This window comes from Zonotrichia albicollis, chromosome 1 (genome assembly GCF_047830755.1).
Source record: "Zonotrichia albicollis isolate bZonAlb1 chromosome 1, bZonAlb1.hap1, whole genome shotgun sequence".
Taxonomy (NCBI): Eukaryota; Metazoa; Chordata; class Aves; order Passeriformes; family Passerellidae; genus Zonotrichia; species Zonotrichia albicollis.
In genome coordinates, this window is record NC_133819.1 from 61,024,551 (window position 1) to 61,047,841 (window position 23,291).

The window sequence follows — 23,291 nt, forward strand, 5'->3', positions numbered from 1 at the left end:
TCCAGTAACGGCCCGAAACGTCAGCCCAGGGGCAGAGAGGGCAGAACCGCCGCGACTGAAGCCCGCTGCCCTGGGCAGGGGCTCTGCCTGGGAGAAGCCGCCGGGCGCAGGTCCATCACACGGCCATAGGGGTTTTTAGCCTGGGGCACACCGAGGGCTGTGCCGGCCTGGGGAGCTGCCGCAGCGAGCCGGGAGGGCCGGGAGCCGGCAGGGGCGCTCGGGAGCCCCGGGTGCAGGCACTCATCGGCTGCACTGCCGGACACGGCAGCTGCACAGGTCACTGCGCCATCCGCCTGGCCTTCCCTACAGGAAGGGAGCCCCCTGTGTAACTGTAACAAAATAATTCTGGGGACTACATTGACTTCCTGTACGGCCCACATACAAATATAGCTTATGACTATATTATAAAGCCCAAAAATAAGCTGACAGTAAAACAGTTTCATAATGCTATTTTTTGTTAGTTTGGTATTCATAGCTTGCTTAGACCTCCATACCAATCTCTGAAGTTGTCTATTCCACAGAGTTTCTTTACATGGCTGACACTCCTGCATATCACTGTAATTTGAGTAAAGGTAAAAACATCTTTGCAGAAATCTAATTATTAATGTGCTTTTCTACAGGAATGGAAATAATATTCTATCATGAGCACTGAGCATCATTTTTTGTGACGGATATGAGAATCCCTTAAAAACCATTTACATTTGGGTTCATTAGCCTACCACTCCACCAAAGCAAGTCACAGACAGATGGGGCTTAGGAGCAAAGCAGACATAGACATGAGCATGGCAAACATCTAAGTCTTGCTGGGAGCAGCCATTTAAAATGAGCTCAATGAAGAACCACCAGGTGTAAGTGGTTTGTCCATATCCCATAGTAGAATAATTTGCAAGTGTTTCAGTTTAGTTGGCAGGAAGTATTACACCCAGTGTCAGTCACTTCAGGATGAAATGTCAGCTTATGCAGACAAAGCCTTGTATAGCACTTGTTAAGCACAAATAACTGAGTGGTGTGAGAAAGGGCAGGGACACATCAACTGCTTGATGGCTTTCACATGCTGCTGGTAGCCAGGAGAGGTGCGTTAAGTGGGCAGCTCCTGATTAACCACACTTACAATATGACTCAGGTCACCTACAGCTCAAGAGAGAGAGTATAAAGATCTTGCAAGAAGCCCAGAACAGTTAGATGGAGTTTAGCAGCCCTAAGTGGAAACAGCTAAGGAAGAAATGGTTCCTTTATTGTACAGTTGACCCCACTATATTTTTTCCCAGATGAACAAGTAATTTCTTGGCAATGACTTGCCTTCCCTCCCTCCTTCACACCCAAAACAAACATCCCTGAAGTGAATCTTCGTGTCTGTAGGAAGATGAGGCTGCATGTCCCACCATTCAAATGCAGACATCCCAACTTCAATCACTTCTGATTTACTAGTCTAGAAAAGTTTATTTATTTCTCCAAACTCCATACTGCACAGATTTAGCCATAATTTTGCATTATCAGCATAGATGCCTAATGCTTTATTTATCAAGTCTATTGATAATTTTTTTTAAACAAAGAACATAATATAAAAGTTACAATACAAAAATTTCATGTTCCTCCTAACATGAAAGCTAGAAAGGTAATTCCATGCTTTCTTCCTAACAAGAAGGGAAGAAATTTAAACATGTATTTGAATTTTTTAGGGGAAAAAGAAAAGTTAATGCAAAAGGGTTTTTTTTCTTTTCCAAACAATAACACAGAGAAGCCTCTGCAGTGTAACTTACTCCAGATTTCATCAGCCTCGGTAGACCAAGACCTCTAAGCTGAGAATATCAAAATTATAATCAACAAATAAAACACTGAGGCAGTGCTTTGCAGAGTATTTGCAACTGCAGTCAGTGATGTTTCCAAAAAAAAAGACAAAACATAACACCTAAGTTTAATACAGGAGTAACTGTTGGAGAAGTACTACTAAATTAAAAAAAAAATCAAAGCAAGATAGAAAGTTGCCTGTATTTTAGTCAAACACATTACATGTGTCCCTAATTTGGATATAACTTTATTTTAATGAGAAAACAAGAGAAGGCCTTGATTAAATATTAAAAATGACAGCAGAAGCATTATTCCAAACACTAAATTCAACTGCAGGTTACAGAATATTTGTTAAAGTCTGTTCTGGCACCAGAACTCATGACTTGAAGCCTCAGTTGGCATCTCAGTCTGGTATGACCAACCTTTGGTTCCAAACCTTGTTCTCAAATCCTCTAAAGTGCATTAAAGTGCAATGTAACTACTTCTTCCTTCTGTCACTTTTGAAGGTAGTAGTCAGAGAATATGAACACAGGAGAAAACCTCTCCTTTTTGCTAGTATGACACTGTGGCAGCAACTCTATTTCGGGAAGTGTAACTGCAGAAGTCCTGTTAAGATCCAACAGATAATCTAACACTTTTGCCATTGAGATGGAATATAAACAGTCTTCTTAAGGTGTATTTGCCTTTAATAAAACACTTAAAAGATTTAGTGTAAAAACACCAGAAATTCTGTAGAGCTTGTCACTTGAGTATGTTTTCAAAGGAGGTCTCCTAATACCAAGCCAACAAGCCAGTATAACAGAAAGCTTTCCCAGTACAAAGGAAACAATTGAGCTTCTTGTACAGGAGATGTTTATACAATTTTACATTTGCTTTTGTAGGTATGTATCTATTTTGGATGTGTATATATACACACACATATGCACACACAGAGACACACACTTGGCCTCCTTTTCATGACTGTAGAACTACTCGTGACACAACAAATGAATGTACTCAAAAAATACCCACATTTAGGCCACTCTTAGAGAGCTCTGCTTGCAAGAACTGGCACATTGTACCTAGTTGCATCAGAAAGAATGGTGACAACAAAAAGCACTTCATCTTCCAGAAGCAGACTATGTTTTCCAAGCTCACAAGTAAGTGATTAAAGCAATGGTTTCTGAGACAAGAATAATTTGTACTTGGTAGAAAACACTGTAACTGTGACTTGCTTCTGGAGAGTGTGAATCTCTGTGTGGACAACAATGAGAACCACTAGGGTGAAAGATAAAAATCCAGTTCTGACCCAGTTTCTTTTCATTGCAAAACCAGGAATATTTGTGCCTTATTAATTGTAAAAACTAAGGTTCTGGTAACAGAACCTTAGTTCTGTAGTAGTTTTCATCACCTACATTAACTGTAATAATCTTTTGGATAACAGATATAGATGCATACACAGAAGATAACTTAAAAGCAAACAGAATGCTTACCCCCAAAGCTGGCAATCTTTGTGTGCAACTGACAGCAACCTTCAGTTTCCAGTCTGTTTCCCCATCCAGCTGGTCAGTTCGAATGAAACATGAACCTTGAAGTTACAAAGAGACATCAAACTATTATTTCCATTTCAAAAATTCAGTTTGGGTTAAAAACATGTAAAAGAGTGAAAAAACCCACAATTTACAATCATTTAAAAATAAATGTGCAAGATATAAAAGATCTGTATTTTGGAGTGTCTGTGTGCTCTCTTCCAGGAATGCTTTAGATATCACACAATTGCACCATTTTTTCTAATAAATTTAGCAATATGTCTAATTTTACCCACATTCAGGCCACATTTTACAGGAATGGAAACAATATTCTGTCATGGGCACTGAGCATCATTTTTTGTGATGGATATGAGAATCCTTTAAAAACTGCTTACAGATTTCTTCAAAGTTTCTGAGCAGGTTTTCAAATATTATCATCAAGAGATACAACTTCAACTTGAGTTGAAAAAGATTTAATTTCATTTCTTTATGTAATTCTGTCACTTGTACAATTCCAATACTACAGAATACTGTAATTTTTTTCTCCATGCTAGTATGACATCACAAACTTTCAGTACTTATTGTCTCCTGCCTTCTCTGAAAAAAAAAATTAAACAAGTCCTTAATATGGACAGCATTCAAAACAACGTGGATCTGAATGTATGATACTTAAAAGAAGTATTTTTGAATCATCTGCAACTATTGGTGGTCCAAGACTAAAGAAACCTGTCAACACATGCAAAGTACTCAAGATATGAGGGAAACTCAAGATACACACTGATATATATACACCAAAGAGAATCAGTGTGCTGTACAGACCAAAGACCAGGATTGAAGGAACAGAAAACTGAGACCACTGCGGAGCCTACCCTTACCCCCATACATAGTTTGATGGATATCATCAAGTCTGGAGTATTACATGCATTACTAATGTAAGATTCAAAAAAGACCACACGCAAACACTGCGAATGTATTAAAAATACAAAATTAACTGCCCTTCTATTAAGCTTGAAGCCTTTTAAAAAGGTGGTAAAATTTTAGCAACGCTCTTCACAATTGCTACACTAGAGAAGCTGTAAATATTTCTGAAATAGTAATTATAATTTCCTTTATACTACAGCTAAACAAATGTATACACTATTGTTACTGGGTGCTATGGGTGTGCAAATAATAGATTTTAAAAGTTTTTAATAAATTTTAACAAACAGACATTTATATAAACACACACATATTTCCGTCTGTATTTCAACCAATCCAATACAAACTAACAAAGTAATTTTACCCCCAGAAGTGATGTGGTAGCAATTAAGTAGAAGGAAACACTGCAAAGGAGTTTGTCCAGATTTGAGTCTCATTATAGACAAGAAGAAGGTCTGCCAGAATGTGTCAAGGCAGTATGCCAAGAAAGGGTACCTACCAGTGAACACAAATTGACAGATTATTTTATAGGACAAGTGGACCCTGGTGTAAGTAAAGTCTAATAGAACTCAATGTTTTATCCATCAAAGTCTGCAAATTAAGCAGTTTGATGAATGGTTGCCTGAAAAGACAACTTGAGAGAAAGCCACCTGAAATTGTACCTGACTAAAAGGTAGTGTTCTTGCACAAAAGACTTCAAAGAATCTTACAAGCTTTCCTGTAACAGTTCTATTTATATTAAGGGCATTGTAAATAAACAAATCTTTAAATGTTAATATAGACAGCTCTCAGAAAACATTATCACAGCTAAATTTCACCCAAAGCTCAGAGATGCAAGCTGCAAAGCTGTGTCTGAAGTTCTTGAAAAGCTGGTTTTAAATTCCTAATAGAATTCTTTATGAATTTTCTTCTTAGAATAAAATACTATAAAGCACTTTTTGAAGAGTCAGCAACATCCACTGCGTTATAATGAAGTGTGACGTACCTAGAAACACCACGGTATCACTGCATTTTCTGTCCATGGCATAGATGAGCCTGCTCTCCATCATACCTTTCCTGTACAAGACATTTCATGGTTCTCTTTACCCTTGCTGTCAATGGTTGCTCTCTCACATCAATTTCATTTAGAATTATACTGTAGATCAATGCAGTTCAAGACCAGTGTGGCTGCTGTGAATGGTTGACTGCACATATATTCATTTAATAGAGCTCACACTATGACATGTATCGGCCAGCTGCATTTCCTCTTTACTTCAGCAGTTAATTTCATCAATAACTTATCTCATAGCCTGTTTCCCTTTTATCCAGAAAAAAGGACTGCTTTCTGCCAAGTCAGCTTTCAACTGTGATCACAAAAGCAAAACCGAAACAATACAATCCTCCCCTCCACCTCAAATATTGCAGTAGATGTGACTAAGTAAATTTAACTACTCTCTAAGTTAATCCGGCTTAACTAAGCTATAAACATGGAAGATTAAATATGTAATTGGAAAGTATAAAAAAAGAACTCTTCACCCCTACCAAAAACCTTTAAATTTGTAAAACTAAATATTCTCCACTGTGTATTGTGTGGAAGTCAAATGTACTTTACCTTTGAGAGGTATTTGAGTCAGCAGTACATAAAATTTCTAAAAATCAAAGTCTTTTGAAAAAAAAAAGTATTTTTATTTTTCCATTTTAAAATGCTTGGAAGCATTGCACCCTCCTCCCTCAATAACAAAATTAAAATCAAAAAGCTTATACAAAAAGTTGTAAAAATTGTGTTACGTACTTCAGAAGAAATTGTGTTACGTACTTTAGGACAGTGTGAAAAGTCTCTTACATTTCTAACCCGAACATGACTTGCCAGAAAAATAAAAAAATCCCCAAATAATCTATACATGTCAGCAGTTGCTATTCCTTCTGAATACAGAAATAACTCTTGAACCTGACTATTATTTTACAGCACACAAGAATTTTTTTGAAGTTTGTGCTGCTTTTAAAAATGAGGCATTTAAGGAAATGCCATTAAGTATTTTAAGTATTTACCAATCAAAAGTAGCTGTTTACAAAAAAGAAAAAACTAAAAAAGAAAAATTTAATTACACACCGAACGTGAGAAATTTTTATAAGGCTACATATAAAGAAGAATGCACAAAATTAAAACTTCTACCTTATACAGTGAAGCACTCAGCTGCTCATTTCCCCCAACTATAAAGTTCTTCAAAACTAGTAGACAAAGTTGTACATTGTGAACATCTGACTTATTTCCATCATTCAAGTGAAAATTTTGGCATTATCTGAATTAGAATTTAAGATTAATTCAAGCAAATTACATGGGACCTATATAGATTAAGCATTAATCAAAAGTGGTACAAACTTTATGAGCACATTTAAACTAATTTGCAAGTGTGTAATATTCATTGAGCCTAATCAGTTGAAGACAACATAGATGACTGCATGCAAAGTGCTGCCCAAGCAGCAACTAAATTGATTTTTGAAACCTTTTCAGCTGAAACTTTGAAAGTTGAATGCTTAGGGAAGTCTTGGAACTACCATTCTGTTTTGGTTTTACAATTGTTTGGTGGTTTAGGAAAAGCTCAATTATTTGAGTTCTGTCCAGAATTTATCCTAAGGTTACTTTTCCAAGGAAAAACTGCACATTAATACAAAGGATTAAATGATTTTAAGAACTTGAAATAACTACGTAACTTCACATTATAAGGATACATTGATAATTATTAAGTCTTCTTATTTATGTTTTTTGATATATCATGGATAAAAATATATTTTTAAAGGTATTTTGTGTGTTAGTAGAATACTGAAGAAAAATAATGCTTACTTCAGTAGCTTTTACAGTGTTTTGAAATAGAGATAAAAAAGCTTATCTATGATGACACTAATCTAGAGCCATGACATGCCTGGCCTAGATTTGTCAAACAAACTCTATATTGTTAATACAGAGTAAGCAGGAAGAATTCTACTTAGTGTGATGGACTTAGGGCTTCAATCAGATAATACCTGAAGGACGTGTACATGTCTAATGCTTTTGGGAATGGTGTACATGTGCACATGCAGCAGTCACCTACCTGCCTCTAGGAATCCTGAAGAAAAAGGCCCTGAACAAAAATTCTCCAACTAAATACAGGTCATCCTTTGAAAAAGCTAGGAATATTTTCACCTTAAAAAAATGTGCAGGAGAGAAAAAAAAAAAAAAAGGAAAAAAATTCTTCCCCAAAATCAGAATGGGAATCTCCTTAATCAAGTAAAACATATTTATATCATACCCTTTCTCTTAATTAATACTATGCATCATCACCAGGTAGCCTAATCTAATTTTTTTATACTACCAAACTTGGTAATCATAGCTTATGTATTAATTTCCTTATATGTGGATGTTTTTAAATTCCTGAAATTATAGTAATGTATATGAACTTTTAATAATATCAAACATTTTCATTTTATTTTTATATACATACTTCAGAATATTAAATACAGCTTTTAAATTAAGCTTCTGAAAACAAGCTATTACTTGGGATGTTACATATTTTCTTTAATGATTTTTAGCTTCCAGGGTTTATTTAGAAAGTCAGAAAAGAAAATTTGCTGGCTGTTAATTAAATTACTTGTTTCTGTTTTATTTGATTTGGAAATGATATTTCTGTTAAGCAAAAAGATGGATAATTTCTCCTCAGAACAATTACCTTAATATTCAGCCTGTTAAACAAGTAGCTTTTATAGAACTTGTACTTAACACAAGAAACCCAAAATTGACAGACTAAAAGCAATTACTTCACAAAATGAAAATAATTTATTCTTTGTAGAACTGCATCCCTTAATTTTAATGGAAAGCTGTAATGAAAAAAAATTCACGTTATCCTAATAATATTGAGATTTAATATTTTAAATATGTGGGGAAAGGAAATCTCAACTGCCCTAGAGAAGTTGATTTAGTTTGCCGCAGAATCAAAACTGTGTGCTATTTGTAGCCTCTCCTGTGTTAGATTACATATATTCCTGCATATCATAGACATTTTAATTTCACACATGGCTTTAGGCAAAGACTGTTCTGTTGTATACTTTTCTTAGTAGTCTAATAGTGCCTTTAGATAGCCAGACAGACACAGAATATCCTACCAGGTATGAAAATATGACCTAATGTTTTTTATTAGGCACTAATACTCTTGAATAATCCTAGATTGCATAATTGAATCTAAATATCTCAAAATGAATTCATCAACTGATGGAAATTATGAGCAAATCAGACTCTGAAAATGGCAAGCAAAAAGTTTAGGTAGAGTGGCAGAATGAAAAGACCGAGTTTCCTCCTTACTTCCTTCTTGATAATGAAGTCTACTAGCTTTGCTTTTACAAAGAGAAGGTTGGAAAATATGCTAATACCTAAAGATAAAATATGCTAATGCTTGCTTTCCAGGACTGGACATGTTTCTGGACAAATATAGCAACATGAAAAATTAAGACAGCTTTCTTGACATAACTAAGCTATCCAACTTGTCCAGTATCCAAACTTAATTTTCATTTCCTGACTCCTGGCCTGCAGGAAGGGTCTGAGAAAGCAGTTCTAAGTCATGAGATGAGACACAAGAGGATTCTCAATTCAGGAAAAAAAAAACCCTGCTAAGGAATAACTTATTCTGACTAGCATTAAAAAGCAACAAAGTAAATGACACATCATAAAAGAGTTGCACACTTTGATCCTTCACTATTTCTGCTCTTGCTTTGAGCAATAATTTAGAGCAGATCTTGTCTTTGACTACATCTATTAAATCAGCATTTTGAGTGAAATTATTTTTTTTTATATTTCTATTTTTAGATTTCACAAGTACATGGAAATCCACAGGGCCTTACCAGTCAACCCATCTATGGTATTTGTTACAAACATCAGTGTACATAGTAAAGAATAATGTATAAGAAGTTAATCAACACAGAAGTTCTAAAAACTGTATTTAATTTTTTCTCAAAAAACATTAAAGTTAATAGATTTCTGCTTGCAATTTTTTTGCCAATTATCGGCAAGCTTAAAAAGTCGACTTGCCAATAAGCACTAAAGTAAACTTATAGGTATAATTCAAATATGCCATAGCACACATTTTAATGTTATAGAGTAAGGAAGATGCATCAGAGGGAAGCAACTATAATTTAGTTGTATACAGCAAATGTACAGGAATATGCATATTTTACAAGCATAATAAAAGCAAGGCACCCCAGTCTTGAAAAGGTATTGTTTTTTCTGCATAAATGCAGGGTTGAATTCCACACTCCATTACAGATATTGTCAAAAAGCAACCCTATAATGTACCTTTATTAGTAAAAAAAAAAAATCATAAAAGTAAATTACATTTACTTTCTATAATATGTAACTGATAAGAATTCCTGTCAGTTATTATTAATCAGAGATAATGCTAAACCATCACTACATGTCTGGGTTCTTCTCTGTCCAATCTAACTAAATAAAATTATGTCTGCCTTCTCTCTCCAGAGCTGTATCCAATGAATTTTTTACAAATGAGAACAACAGCTACAACTAATGCCTTTCAAGCCACAGCAAAACTGAATTATTAAATCTGTCTGCCTATATCCTATTACAGCCTACTTATGAATACTTGATTTTATTTTGTATAATTGACAACAGTTGTCAGGAAAGGAAGGTTTTAACGGCAATCAAATTAAGATCAACCGGTATAAGTGTCAGAGTGAAGAGCTTGTGTCAAGTGTTGATGAATTAATTGATGGGTCAGTGGGAAACAGGGCATGTGGAACTGCAGTGCCATAAACAGCTTTATATTTTCTGGCAATATTACCAGCCTCCCAGCTTTAAGTGGAAAACATTGAAAGAGATGGGTTACTAGAATGTACTCAGCAAAAGAAAACAGACTTTGACTTTGCACACTGAACACCAGATCATTTACAAACAACTTAATTTTTAAATCATTTATATTACTTAAGTGACCACGTACATGAAAATTTTAAACTGATGACAAGGTGAATAGCAGCATCAAGATGACATATTGGAGTACAGAGTTTCATTTACTATTCTAATGAACAGCTTTCAATTATGGTGGCATCTTAGGAGGAACAAAACCGCAAGACACCTGAAACATCCTAAACGTTTAAGCTACATCACCATTCCAGAGGATACACATTTATGAAAGACTGATTAAATTAGTTTAAAAGCATTAATTTCTCTTAAGATCAGAGAAGAACTGTGTGTACTTGAGATATTTGATCTGATTAAGAAACCGATGAAGCAATTGATTAATTGGAATTTAAGCCATCAGTCACTGGATCCATTAACAGTTTCATTTACATTCTAAACAATCAGCTGATGGTCTTATAGGATACCATGTATTAATACACAGTCAATATGATACCCCTAAATTCATCACAGCTCCTTATTGACAAGAACTTGGACGTTTTTTAATCCAAGCTTGATCACATTGCATCTTTTTTGAATTGCGGCATTGATTCACTACGCTTCAGGAATTTTTATCTCTATTAAAACATTATGGAATTTTCAGATATAGCAAACAATGCTCCAAGTTTAAAAAGTCTAAATTCATATTCACATTCTCAAATTCTGGCTTATTGATTTATATTATTTGGATATACAGAAGGATACTAAAAAACATTACTTTTTCCTTTTAAGAGGATTTGACACACCACTTTCCTCCATTATTCATCTGATGCATACTAGCAATCTCTTTTTGCAGAAAGCCACTGATACAGATAAAAGATGGTGTGTATTATTTACATCTTCAGAGTAATGACTACATCAAAAAGTCTGCCATAGACAATGCTTAGAACACTGAAAAAATTCTCACTTTTCAGATAAAATATAAATACCAGCTAAACAGCTCCATGATTTGAGAGCTCTGGAAGCACAGCAGAACTCACTGTCCCCATCAATGTTCCTAATGCACTTATGTATTTCTAAAGACCAGTAACACGAAAAAGTACATATACATCTCAAAGAAGAGTGCTTGTGGCAGACTTAAGGTGCATTTCCTCTTTTGATGAAAGCAGAGCTCACAGAGGAGGTTGGGAAAAGAATATGGCCAAATATACCAGTATCCACTGAGAACATGTTTTGCTTCCAAGATTTTAGGAGCAATAATAATCAACTTGAAGGACAGTCTAACTAAATTAGGAGGAGTAGTAATAAAAGCCTTGGTATCTCATAAAACTTAAACACAGAAAAGTACAAGTCAAAGGAGTTGACAGAACCATCAGGGTACAACAGGCATGTGAAAAACATGAGGATAAATTTTTAGTTAAAATTTAGCAGGGAAAAGCAAATTTTCCTTTACTGTTTGGTAACTGGAAAGAAACAAGAGACTCAGCTATGAAGATTTAACACTGGACTTTACAGATACTTTAGAGACAACATGTTATAAACTTCCACACAAGGAATTCTTTAAACCTACTTTTGCAAGAGTAATTTTAGTTTTTCTACTTTCAAAGCCTTTGACAACATATCAACAAGTCTATCAGCACTTAATATACACATATTTTTTTGCCTGATTTGCCCTGCTTCTGAGATCTGCTTCTGAGATCTGCTTTGATGATCTCACCTTCAGTTTCTCTACATTGTTTCCCAAAAATGGTGAATTGTTTGGGATTTCGGGACATTCAGACTGCTACTCAAGCCAAGCAACCAAATCCCCTCAAATTTCTGGGAAAATGCATTCTCACTGGCAAATAGGAAGAGGTTCATTTATGCCTAACACAACACACAGTCTCCTTACACATGAATTTTCTCAACTCTTACTAGTCATTTTTTTCTGTATTTTTTAAATACAGAAAAAAAAATTAGAATATTTCTTGGCTAACACTTATTTTGCTGCAAAGCTAATGAAACACATGGATTGTACTAGTCAGACAAGTATGCAGAAAAAATAAAATAATAGCGGATTGTATATCTATGTCTTCTGATAATATTTTACTGTGTAATTTTACAGTTCTAATAGAAGAGTAGAATATTATTTGGAGCCTAACATTTGCCAAGACCACCTCCTTCCACTACATAACATTCATACTATCTGACTACATTTTAAACAAGTAGCTGATCACATCAAATCACCAGTACACAGTGGCTTAAAGCAGATACCAAAACATTTCAAGCCTGAGTTAAATCAAATGCTAAAAACGGAATAGGAACTGAAATAGAGAAACAGATTAAAGTAGTTTGGACAGATTGTTGGCAGCTACTCATGCCCTGAAGATAAACTTTTATCTAGCCGTATGTGCAAAACTTAACTCTAGTCATTTATCATTCTCTATAGCAATAGATTTTCAAAGCATTTTAGTTTCCAGACAGGTAGGTTTTACAACACTTGTTTTCTAAACATAATAGAAAATTCCAGAATGTGTGACAAATGCAACTCCTTCAGCCTTATTATTCTGCAGTAGCTGGTTTTATGAAGAAATAAAAAGTGACATCAGCTGCTCAACAGAATTCCAAACTGACATTTTCTCCTCTGGTTTGATTTTCAAATATCTGAAGTTCCAGGCCAGGTGAGGACTGAGACAATCAAGTTATTTGCAGAACACTTACTCCTAACTGTCCAGAATAAAAAGACAGTAATAGCATCACCTTTATTATATTTTTCCTTGCAGTGAGTTTGGAGTTTCATTCTTTGATATAAATGTTCTACTAATATTTGCTTTTTAAGACCTACAAAACTAGGTATTTTAGATAAGTAAAACGTAGTTGGGAGCACAATGCTCTCTTTTTGTATAGAAATGCTTAAGAACTCATCATTTTCAAAAAAATGTCTTTAATGAGCAGACATTGTTTGAGATGGTAGACTCTGGTGTATGCCTTTACTGGTTAACTCACAGCTCCTTCCAACAGAAAATCAACTTGCATGAATGATTATTTAAGCCTGTACTTGCATTGCAGAGTTTATGCCAGTTAAATGGTTTGCATTTTAAATAAAAATCGCATCTGAGAGTTATATTGCTACAGAAATGAATTGCTACAAAGCCTCAAAATAAAAATTATTTTCCTCTTTTATTCCCACATTTTCCTTATACCATTGTTGTTAAAGTAATTACAAGTAAAGAATCTTGAAAACTTAACCACAAATTTTAATGCAAGGGAGATGACTCTTTTTGCTACAATTCTAAAAAGTACAAAGATGCTTGCAACTAGTATTTTATGCCTGAGCAAAAATACCATTTTTAAATAATTTCATATGTGGAATACAAAACACTGATCTATGTAATGGGAAATGTCCATGGGGACCTTGACAAGCTGGAGAAATGGGCTGACGAGCAAGCACCAGAACAATGTAAGAGTGGCCTGAAAAATCCTGCATGCAGCAACTGTGCAACTTGCATTACTTTGGAAAGAGTTAAATGTTCTTCACAAAGGACTGAAAGAATTTTTAAATGATTTTCCATTTCCCTACTGCTTGCATTGCACAGTTCTAGTGAGGACAGTGTTTTGCAATGTCCACATCACTAAGTTATTATGTACTGGATTTAAGGACAAACAGTCCAAAACTGGTTTGTGATAAAAACGTTTGCATGAGAGTATGCACGACAGCAGTGGAACTGATCAGCCACTGGGAGTTGCTCTCTCCAGAGTATCACCTCTATGATCAAAAAAAAAAAAAAAAAAAAAAAACCAAAACGAAAACCTATTTGTGACTTTATTTTACCAGACATCTACATATACATCTTTTTTATGAACTTTTACAAGTTTGTTAAAAGAGAAATATTTTAATGCAGTACTCTCGCTCTTGAAAAAAAAAACTACTTTTCCAGAAGTAGTGGCTGTTACTCTACATGAAATCAAATGTCTACCAAAAAATTTAACTCTATGCAGAAGACTTGTGCTAGGAAAGAAGACTATGGGCAGGAAAGGTGAAGCAGACCAGGAAAACCACTTCCTGTTCACCCTTTGGAAATTCAGTTTCACCAGAAAAGGCTAAAGAGAAAATGCAGCTCTACTTTTCATATCATCACAAAGCACTATCTGTGACAAGGAGGAGTTTGACTAAGATTAAGCAATTCTACTCCTATAAAAAGTAACTAAGGAAAGTCTCTACCCTTCCAGCACTGTGCTTAGTCTGTCATAGGCCTAAGTAGTTAGCAGTAATACAGAAACAATCTTCTGCAATCCTAGTGTCCATGGAGCATATCACAAGACTTAAAACTTTTTACTCCTTGGCTATTCCAGCTGCAGATGTACACAATTAGTTCCTTCAGCTGTAATTCCATGTACAATGCTATTCTGCCATGCCATTTTTCTACCAGCAACTTTTGACTTCTGGCCAATTTCAACCTAGTATGGCAGCACAGTGGACTCAAAACTAGGAAGTTCCCTGAGTTTTTGTGAAACAAGAGAGAATGAAAGAGCCATATGAATAAAAGAAAAGCCAAGCTGGTAACTCCCAACAGTTATCTGTTCCAGGACCTAGCAAAATTTGATAGCTAAAATCAACCTTTGCTTAGCTCAGAACTTGCCACTACATTTGTCAGCTTTTCACCATGAATAATAAGAATCTGGAATTATAAGAGGGATGTAAATAAAAAGCTTGTCTGGAAAAAAAATAAGCTTAATTAATTCTTTTTTGACACTTTGTAGTCACCCTATAAAGTTTGTGTTCCTCTCAAAATTTCACATTTGAAAGTAGAAAGAGCACAAATTCCAGAAACACTGAGTCTTACAGTCACATGCACCAGATTTTCTGGCAGGACCAGTCCCATGCTCAGAGCACATGTTACCATAGGGATACCTGAGCTGGATCAGAAGCCAGACACTGCACCAAGGCACAGCCAATGAAGAGTGTAAGGATTGTAGCTCACAGAAGAAAAGAGTTTATCTTTGAAATTTTTCTTGTGCTTTACACACACAGTATCTGATGCTCGCTCCCATAATGAAGTTATTAACACACGCTTCAGCTGGCAGTTTCTGGGGACAAATATAAAGGTATATGATGATCTCTGGAATGCCCTGTCTAGCCTTTGATTTTTGCTTGAGATGGCATATAGACAAATGAAATGCAGAGAACACGCCAAACAAATTAAAAATTATCCTGAAAGTTTTGTTAAGGGCCACTTAAGATCTAGTTTAATTTCAGCAAGGGAGTTTTGTGTTGGTGTAACAGAGATCTTGCCTACACTTGCATAACAGCTTTACTCTAAGGTAGTCAGTTGATTTTGGCATGCTGCCTGCTTATACAGAAAATGAAAATAACCTTTAAACCATCTTTTGCAGCCAGCTCAGCATGAACATTTCCTTTTATTTGGTGGAAGGCTGATAAATGGGACAAATCATCCAAATTGCTTGTCACTTCTGCCATATATAATGAATAAAATCAAGATTCAGCCATAGATAATCCCCTCCTACCTTTTCAAATACATACAACTCCAACATATTGCTCCACAAGCTTTTCATGCCTAATTTTTATAAATTGTTTCTCTTTATTTTGGAAGTCAATGAAAATATTTTGGAAACCTCTGTTATGCAGGGAGCCAGACAGCAGCAAAGAATTCACATGTGAGGAATGATTTCCACCTGCTCCATCCCCCTGGGAAGTAATCCTGACTGAAAACACGAACAGCCATCTAGCTGCCTCCATCCATGAAGGAAAGGAATACAAATGTTACAGACTGCCACATGAATACCAAAGAAAGTGCCACCGATATGAGCCTTTGGATTATAACTTCTGTAAAGTCTGATTAATAAACATAGGAAACTTAGAAATTAGATACAGGCAGACAATTGACATCGAGTTATTATAGCCGATCTTTGAAGAGATCATTCTACTTAAAAGACAATGCATTTGATAAAGGAAAAATATACCTAATAAGAAATTAGTTTTATCAAAATAAGCTTGATACCCCAGAATGCAGCTTCTGCTATGCACAGTTAAAAATATCCTAGAAAACTGTAAAAATGCAATGGGGGGGATAAGTTTCTGGATGAACTTTGTAAGCTGTCTATTTATAACTCAAATTGCTTCTTCTTTTGAGTGATGATATAGGATACTGCAGTGCTGCAGACTGCATTAATATGTAATGTAAATATTGAAGCTGGAAAATTGTACTTTACCCCAAAAGAAGCTTACAGGGAGGTTTGGATTTTGAGATTAGTTCAAACTCTCTAAAGAGTTCATTACTCTTTAGAGATTTATAGTAAGAAGCTATAGTTAAACTGCTTTATTACACAGGAGATAAAATTACATATAGATAAAACCATGCAAAAACTATTTCACAGAGTACTTACAAGTTTCAACTATAAATTAAAGCATAAATCAGTCAAAACTGCAACATCAGGAAGAAACAATTACAGATGTAAGTGTTCACTCTTTAGTCAAAAACCAATTACTGCCATATGCTTGAAGTTTAGGAAATTATTTTTGCGTGATTTTGCTTTCTTTTTTTTGTTTTTAAAGAAGTGCAGCACCAATTAAACTGGTTAACCTGATGCTTGTAAACAGAAAATTAAGCATTTTAATAGATTGGGGTTCTGGGAGGGAATAAAAATAAAATCCTGTATCCTGAACCAGAGGATGGTTAACAAAATTGGAGCTTATATAAGACCACTAGAAGACTTTGTCACTCCAGGCCAATTATAGATGTCCACTGCATGTAATCAGCATCAACAAGACACAGTAACTACACAGAAATTTATTCTTTTAGCAAATATATAGCTCTCCTGGAGTTCCGTACGCTATCAGAAGTATTTTTGTCTTCTCTTTCAAAAGATCTCTACAAATTTAGGCTTTTATCTGAAATATATGATAGAACTTCAGTGCCACAGTGAAATACTATGTGCCACTAATATGGAGCTTACCAATATCACAGCTATTAGCTTTGTGAAATTTAGTGCTGTCTGACAAATACCAGACAGTTCTTCAGGATCTGAAGAGAAATGGTAATATAAAGGAGGAAAACTCATTTGAGTTATACACAGGGGCATCCAGTAGTAATTTCTAAAGTTTACAAAACAGCTATAATTTATAGGGTTCCTATAAAGGAAATATTTGTTTCTCAAAGATTAAGAGTAGTCCCCTATCACCATGTGAAGAGAAATGGAGCTAACAAGCAGCACTTTTCTTTCTCTCATGCAAGAAAATTCCTGGGTTTTTAGCTTTTTTTTTTTTTTGACTGACTAAAAAGGCAGTATTATTTTGAAGTAAAAGAACCCAAAAAAGTTATTTCGGGAGTTCAGATCATTGTAATAAATTTTTCCAAAGATGGTTATTTTAAACATATATTAGGAGGTTCAGATTTGAGTTCTTGCAAATTTAGTAACAGAAACACAATCAGATGACATTTAAAGGTATGTTGCAAGACAATGATCAGTTGTAAATCATGTCAAAAAGTGAAAATAATGACAAATCATGCTAATCAAATGCAGTCTTATAAATTTATTTGCTAAATATTTTTAGCATTTTTCATATTTAAAGCTTTTGTTAAAACAGCTCATAAAACCACTCATGTAGAGAAACATATCTACAGAAGTCTCATGTTGGCAGTAAGATTTCCTCTGGTTTATAGTCCAAGCATAACATGTTTGTCACATATGGACTCTCTCCCATTAACCTAATGAAGGAAGAGCTCCATCAATCTATTTCACCATTTCAAATTGGCCACAATGTACAATCTAAAATTCTACCAAAACCACCAACCATGTAATCAATAAGAATTGTGGTTACATTATCATGTAACCAATGTGAATTGTGAAAACATACCCGTTTTTTCCGAGGTTCTCAGAAACACCATGTCAGATGGGATTCGTTGATTCTGAGAGAAGAAGAAAGAAAAAAGGTATATTTTTTCTAAGTACGAAAAAACTGAATTCCAATCAAAAGTCCAGTAAGATCTATCACCAAAAGGTCACACTTGGATTGAAACTCAATTAAAATAGGATTTCTCGCAGTACTTTACATTCAGCATTTGCAATTCAGAAATCAATATTTTTGAAAAATTATACCATAAGCAAACAACAGCTAATCCTTTCAGATGTTCTTTATAAGTGAATCATAAATACCTGAAGAACAGATTAACATTTTCTTAACTGAAAACAGTACTTCAAGTATATAAATATGTAATCAAAATATTTTAAAACATAGTTTCACTGAGCAAAACTCTGACTTCAGTTAGCATACATAATAAAAAAAAAAGAAGGTAAATTTAAAATATCTGTCTTGGCACTCAAGTTGCAAATGTTATGTATACCGAGCATTCTTCTCTCTTCCAATACACACAAACACACACAGGGGAAATAGCAAATTAGGAAACAGCATTTTCCTATTCCACATATGTAAAATGAACAAAATTTCTTCCTCACTAAGACACAGAATCACATGCACAGTCAGATGTACCTGTTATGTCATTTCCCCTTCCAGCACAGAATTGTCTGTATCAAGTTTTCAATTATTTGTTCCTCACAGAAAGGCTTTCTAAGCTTTTGCAGGTTAAACAAGATGCACAATACCAGCCTCCCACACACATGGTATCTGCTACATGACTACCCAAACCCTCAGCTCCCTTTCCACTTGTTCCCAAGGCATCTACCAGCACCAGTTACACATGGCCAACACAGGGTTCAGGAAAGAAACACCAAAGAAAGCAAAAATAACCATCATACCAAACTTTGCAAGACACAGGACTGGAAAGGGGAAAAAAAAAGGTTTTCCATTAATCCACAGAAACCTTCCCAAAATCAGCAAGCCACCACAACAGTGCCATTTGGAAAAGTGTAATCTGAAGAGATCTGCCAGAGTCAACTGCCAGACTGTGTGTTATAGGGGCTTAGCTTCCAAAATATCATGATGCAAACTCTCTGAATCTCTGGGACACCAGTACTTCGCACCACTCCTTGTAACATACTCTCAACAACTCAATTGGAAGCAATTGTAACTGTATTCTCTATGGGAAGTTCCATAAAGAGGGGCCATAAAGGGCTACAGAGAGGGCTACTATCATAAGCAAAGATGATGCTTGAAAAATGAGGAAATTGGAAAACATGAAAACATATATGCATGTTTTAGTCTACCTGAAAATTCTACATAGGTTGCAAAAAGCCATCTGCATAACTTAAAATGACGCATTTTCATCCATTAGTATTTCCTAATCTGCATCATATCCCTTTTAACTCTTTATGCTTTTACGAAGTTCACTTGCTTGTAATCCAACACTATTCACCTTGAAGAGGCTGTTCATCTGTAACTAGTACAGCATTTCTTTGAATCTTGTCTTATAAGTGCTAATAATTAAGGTTGTAGTGAAATTTATTATCCACCATGAGCCCAGATTCAAGTAGGGATATCTTGTTGAAATTTGGAAAAAAAAGCAGAAAAAATATTAACCTTAAACTATATTATTTTGCACCTCTTAGAAAGAAAAAAGAGGAAAAGGAAAAGGCAACTTCAAAATTAAATAATTCTGTCCTTAAATGACAATAACAATTAAACAGATATCCAGTCTTAATATAGATTAGCTATACATTTTTGCAGCTCCCCTGCCAGCTCTGACATAAATCCATTACATGAGTTTCAGGTTACTGACTTCATGCTTACAAACTTCCAGTTACTTGTAAACAAACTAAAACACTTCACTAACGCCCAAAAATTTTGCAAAAATAACTGTCAAATGATCTAATACTGAATTAAATAGAAGTTCTACCAATTTCTGCTGAGGACACATTTCAGTTCACATTGACTGAATGAAACATTAACTTGGCACAGAGTATCCAATATTCAGACACTTTATGCCTGACAAAACTGGGCAGAATCATAGCACATCTGAAGTTGGAAGGGACCCATAAGGATCACAGAATCAAACTCCCTGTTGCTTTAAGGACTATCTATGACTGAGTCATTTGACTAAGAGCAGTATCCAGACAGTCTTTGAACTCAAACAGGTTTGGTGCCACAATCACTTCTCTGGGAATCCTGTTCCAGTGACTAGCCTTTTCCCAGAACTTTCCCTAACACAGCTTCATTCACAGAATCATAGAATGGTTTGGGTTGGAAGGGACCTTAAATATCATCTTGTTCCAACCCTCTGCCATGGGCAGGAACACCTTTCACCAGACCAGGTTGCTCAAAGCCCCATCCAGCCTGACCTTTAACACTTCTAGGGACAGGGAATACACAGCTTCTCTGAGCAGTCTGTTTCAGTGTCTCATCACCATCACAGTGAAGAATTTCTGGCTACTATCTAATCTGTATCCACCCTTTTTCAATTTGAAGCCATCACTCCTTGTACTGTCACTGCATACCGTTTTGATTCCATTTCCTTGTGTCCTGATGCTGATCACCAGAGGGTGATCAGCAACTCCTCCCCCTCTGCCCCCAATAAGAAAGTTATAGACTGTGATCAAATTAGTCATGTGAATATTTCTCATTTTAATACAAAAACTAGATATTGATTTTGCCTTCTTTTGTGTTCGCTCTTGCTCATTTTTCTTTCCTGTAAAATAATGAAACCTTTTCTGCATAAATGTACCTGAATGTATCCTACCATGTAGGGAAGGCTAGAGACTGACTAGTCTTTAAAGTATTTTAAATTGACATCCTGTTTTAATATCAGATTTTTCATAATTTGGAAGTGGGCAGAAAGACACTACAGGACTACTAGGCACCAAAAACATTGTCACTATTATTGCAGACTCTGGAGAGCAAAGATAGCCCTGCAGATACATACCTAGTCACTATAAAAGTGTGACTACATAGAAACAGATGGCAAGTATGCTACAAAAATCTTTAACATCTCATTATGGAGAAAATTAAATTCTGTTGAACATTGTCACAGTCAAACAGCAGCAGTATGTCAATCACGTTAGCCCTCTCATGTCATATTTATCAAAGTAGAACAAGTTAAAATGACAACAGATACAACTTCAAGCATTCAGAAACCCATGAAAAAACTACATAATCTCAATTACCGTGGAGATTATACCAGAAATGCTTATTAAAATATACTGAAATTGGAATATATAAGTAATTAAAATTACTGAATACATTGTTTTTCTTGAATCTGGGCAGAATTAGAGATCCAGAGAAGGAAGGCTCCATTTATCTCAGTGTTTACAGACTTCTAGATTCAGTCCTAGAGATCTAACTACAGCCAGCCAATGGTCAATACAAGGCAAGTGCTTCCCCAGGTCTAGGGTTCCCATAAGTAACTATGCCAACCAGGAATACCAGCCAGACTGGTAAACAAGAAACCCATAAAGACATTGATACTTTGCAACACAGACTACAATATTCACTTAAAAATATTCTTCTCATAGCTTTCAAATTAATTTTATGTTTTTCTCATGTTATTATCAAGAAATTGTTATTTACATAAACTTTTCCTGTTCCTTAGTCAGTCTTCCAATTCTCCTCAATTGTGCATAGCTACAGATCCCTGGAATTCTGCATTTGCTGTCCTTCCTTCTCCATGCATGCAATGGACCATGTACTTCTATCATTAACTAAAATACTCCCACTTGCTCTGAGTTATAAATAGAACAGGCACTTCCCACCAGTTATCTTCCTGGATCTGCATGCTGTGAAATACTGCATGTTAGCATTAGCTGCAATCCTTGCAAATACTGGACTAAATTCACTTTGCACACAAGATTAAAGTAAAAATTGTGTACCTTTACCACTCCAAGAAAAGCTCTCAAGGTTTGAAGAAAAAGTTCTTCTCATGCTTTAAATCACTATTATGTATTGTTATTGTTAAATGTTGTCTCATAAATCTGTAGTTATTAATTAAACATGTTGTTGAGTTTTATGGCCTCCTCACATCTCCAAAATGTATTCCAGTCAATAAGGTACAGTGTCTAAATAACAATATCTGAACTCAACAACTCATCCTTTCATTTATCTTATTTAGGAACACTATGCACATCTGTGCTTCCACTGGAAACTAAAATGTGTATATTAACACAAGCCAAGGAGAATATCCAGAAGTAGTATGACTGCTCAAGGCATTGTTCAACTAACAGATATGAATGTCTTTGAGCTTTTAAAATTAGGCAATGTTTTTATCTGTTCAGGCTTCACCCTGCCTACTAATAGTGCAATATGAAATTTTCAATTGGAACAATAGATTTATTACCGTAAACTATTTTAAGCATATTACAGTCGCTTAAGAAATACTTTGAAATTAATTAGGACTATTAAAAAAAAGATGATCACAGGATATTAAAAGTTTAAATCTAGAAGAGCCTTTCACCTAAGTTGTTAGTATTTGTGATGCAGTCACTAGTTAACATATGGATCTTCAGCTCAAGTGAGTCATTAATTTCACTGCAGATGCTGTTGATGCATCTACCAGTCAAATACGATGTTAACTTGTTTCTCTGCCATTAGAGTGAGCAATTGAACATTTCACTCCTGACTGGTTCTTTGGCTTAAGAGTCATACTCTGAAATTGAAAACTGCTTGCTCCAACAAAATACACTCCTCAACAGAACCAGAAAACATTTAATTTCATTAGCCTGAAAGCACCCCCAGCTAGGTCAAAAGGAAAAAAGACAGCTCTGCTGGGGCAGTGGGGAGCTTGAAGCTGAAATACTACATTCAAACCATTATATGCATCTTACTGACAATACCTGACTCAAATCTTCATCAAAAAGCCCATTAATCATTATTTCTCTAAATCCTTAAACATTACTTTTTTCATTAGAAACTTCAGGTACTCACAACATACAAGATCTAAGCTACTGCAAATACTGCTAAAAGAGCAACTTCATGCATGACAGAATGATCCCCAAAGTAACTCCAGTTTTCCAAATTCTACTGTAATCCCACAGACAGATGGATCACAGTGAATTTCAGGAAAGGCAGATTATCTAAGTAGCCATCAGAGTCTTCCCTGCACTCTATAATAATTAATTCCAGGTTTAGGGTTCAAGAAGGGCCAAAAACTTTCCTAATAAAAATCAAAGCAAATATCTCAGTCTCCTAGAAGTTCTGGAATAGGCAGAAGCAAGCACGTGCAAGCCAATTCCACCTGCACTTTGAAGTAACAAGGTATAAAGCAAAACAGATGTGAAGGCCAGACATACCAGTGCCTTTCTTGTACAGCCCAGTACTTGCTGCTCAGAAGGGCCCAAAA

General features: G+C 35.3%; 1 protein-coding gene across 4 annotated transcripts in view; it reads right to left on the bottom strand.

The window, feature by feature from the left end:
• The window catches only part of ATP9B (ATPase phospholipid transporting 9B (putative)), a 157,268-nt gene that overhangs the window by 91,612 nt on the left and 42,365 nt on the right, over positions 1 to 23,291 (bottom strand). For all 4 annotated transcript variants that reach the window (XM_074542469.1, XM_074542464.1, XM_074542478.1 and 1 more), the window contains exons 7-8: positions 17,924 to 17,975; positions 3,261 to 3,355 (exon numbers count right to left, since the gene is read on the bottom strand). In XM_074542469.1, the coding sequence (XP_074398570.1) occupies positions 3,261 to 3,355; positions 17,924 to 17,975 (147 nt within the window). The remainder of the gene's footprint in view (positions 1 to 3,260; positions 3,356 to 17,923; positions 17,976 to 23,291) is intronic.